This window comes from Capsicum annuum, unplaced genomic scaffold (assembly GCF_002878395.1).
Source record: "Capsicum annuum cultivar UCD-10X-F1 unplaced genomic scaffold, UCD10Xv1.1 ctg17350, whole genome shotgun sequence".
NCBI lineage: Eukaryota > Viridiplantae > Streptophyta > Magnoliopsida > Solanales > Solanaceae > Capsicum > Capsicum annuum.
This window is the reverse complement of record NW_025823011.1, coordinates 1-2,717: the sequence shown is the minus strand read 5'-3', so window position 1 is coordinate 2,717 and position 2,717 is coordinate 1. Positions and strand designations below refer to the sequence as shown.

Sequence of the window (2,717 nt, the reverse complement as noted above, 5' to 3'; positions counted from 1 at the left end):
TTTCAGAATTGACATACAAGAAGGTGCAACGTACTAGCTGTCATACCCACTGAATTATCCAAAGAATATATTGTCTATGATAATGTTAAAATCTTTGATGTTTAACAAGATGTAGCAAATATTGATAAAGTTACAAGATATTGAGCTGAACAACAACCCTTTTAACAATCTACAATCTACATATATCAATATTTACAAAACCCTCTACTTGACAAATTACTGACCGCAGCGGTCACCATTGAGATATTCAAGCCCTGTTGAAGTTGAAGAAGCTATTTGGAGATTGCCCAGGGACAGTTTGGTTACTTGTGGTCGGACGCGGAATCTGCTGCTGTTGTGCATGGTGATTACCACATTGAGCAAAGGACTGTGGATGGGGAGGTAAATGAGGACGCGTTCCTCTATTTCCATTTGCAGCTGGGATTTGACCTGCTTCAATCTTAAGGCGCTGCAGTTCTTCCCTCAACGTTTCATTTAGAGCTGAAATTTATTCGCATATTTTACTATAGTTCTATACTTCTATTGTCATATCATATATCTACACAAATTTGTCTCTCACATATCACATACTTGGAGGAAGGTGGAGAAACAAATAATAGTACCGAAGAATACTAGAGTTGGCAAGTCCCTAAAAAGGGGAAGAGCGTAAAACATTGCAAGCCAATGATGCTACAAAATATGCAATAATAATTTTGAACTAATTTTGTTCAAAATTATAAAAGAATGTCACTTCTGATATGGGTGTAAATGGTTGTGTTGGTGTGTGAAAAGGGGATGGGGAATGGGGGGCAGAAGGGGGGCGTCAGGGATGAAGGCAGAGTTGGTCTGAAATACAGAGGGTAAAGACAAATAGCAGATAGGAATGAAAGTTCATATCTACTTATAAAGGCACATACCATCTCTAAGATGTGCCTGTTGTTCCAAAGCTTGCAACCGAAGCTTCAGTTCTTTGTTTTCAGCATTTAATCCAAAAGTGTCTCTCTGCATCAACATCCAAAGTTGCGTGAAAATGAATATGACAGATTGACAGTTCAAAATTCTACATGTTTTACTTTGTGGAAATGACCCACTGTTGGCTTTAGCAACAATGTATTGGCAATCGTTATTCTCTTGAGAATGTTCCATCCAGCAATATATTCATATTGCAGAGACACATGATGCAGTTAAGTTAAAATTCATATTCACCCTTCTTGCACCAAGAGAAGAAAACAGAAAGTAAATGAATAGCTTACTGATGCATTGTTAACAAGTGCAATGGTCCCACTAGAAGAGTGTTAAGTATTAGCAGCCACAAGGATTTCTTCCTTTGATATTGGAAAAATGTTAAAGACTAAAGATATCCCGAGTAAGGGTGGCAAAATTAGCCCAAACCCATTTAACCCGCCCAACCCGCTCATGTTTTAATGGGTTGGGCTAGAGTGATTTTGAAGATGGGCTGATTTGGACTAGCCCAAATGATCCCATCATAAATCATCAACCCAAATGGGCTCATAATGATGCCCAACTTTGACCCATAAAGATGTTTAATCTTAGTATTTATAATTTCACTTTTAATATTTTTAGTTGCTTCAATTATATTAGATGTGGGAGTGGCTTCGGTGGAGGACAAGATGCGAGAAGTTCGGTTGAGATCCGGTCATGTGATGAGGAGGGGCACGGATGCCCCAAAATGTAGGTATCCGTGTCCCAGTTCGTAGGTGTGAGAGACTAGCTTTAGATGGTTTCAGGCGGGGTAGGGGTAGGCCTAGGAAATACTGGAAAGAGGTGATTAGATGTGACATGAAGCAGTTACAGCTTACCGAGGACATGACTCTAATAGGAAGGTAAAGAGGACATGAATTAGGTTAGACGACTAGTGCATGTAGGTGGGTTGTAGTCAGTCGTTAGGAGAGCTTTGGCATAGCTGGGCCGGTAGTCTTAGGGCTAGGTCCATAGGTTGGATTTGCTAGTAGGAGGGGATGGGGGTAAGGGGTGTCTTTGGTTCGTTAGTGTAGGGGTATTATTTTGTGGGAGTCGTATTTTTGTTATTCTATCTTGTTTCATGCTTTATTACGAATTTGTTTACTATTGTTTGTTTTGGAGCCGGGAGTCTATCGGAAACAACATTTTTACTTCTCCGGAGGTAGTGGTATGAACTACATACATTTTACCCTTCCTAGACCCCAGTATGTCGGAATACATTGGTTTTGTTGTTGTTGAAATTATTGTAGTAATAAATCAGTTTTTGAATGAAGAGAAATGATTTTTTGTCTTACACCATCCCCTACCCCTACCCCATAAATAAAAATTAAATATTTTCTAAAATATTTTTTTTAAAAAAAATCAATTTTTCCCACCCCCTAACCAGACCAACCCCAGCCCCCCTCCCTCCCTAAAAAAGATTATTTTTTTAATTTATATTTTTAATAAAATGATTTTTTTCTTGCACCACCCCCCCCCCCCCCCCCCCCCCCAAACAAAAAAGAAAATATTTTACCCTAACCAACCCCTACCCCCGACCCTCCTCAAAATTTTTTTTTAATAAAAAATAGATTCTTACACGATCCCTTAACCCCAGCTCCCTAAATACGACCCCCTACCCCACCCCCTTAAAAAAAAATAAAGTTTTCTTAAAATTTATTTTTTACAAAAAATAAACTTTTTCTTACCCCAACCCAACCCTCCCCCTTCCCTACCCAGAACCACCCCCAACCCCACCCCCACCCCCCACCCTCCTA

The 2,717-nt window shown here is 39.6% G+C and overlaps 1 protein-coding gene across 1 annotated transcript; it reads right to left on the bottom strand.

Annotated features, from left to right (window-relative positions):
- Positions 1-247: 247 nt before the first annotated feature.
- LOC107872956 (transcription factor VIP1-like) lies at positions 248-984 on the bottom strand (the record flags this gene model as incomplete). The annotated part of the gene is given in 2 exon segments (NM_001325020.1): positions 248-480; positions 897-984. Coding segments are annotated over 2 exon segments (321 nt in total), but the record flags the coding sequence as incomplete, so codon positions are not given.
- Between the last annotated feature and the right edge of the window lie 1,733 nt (positions 985-2,717).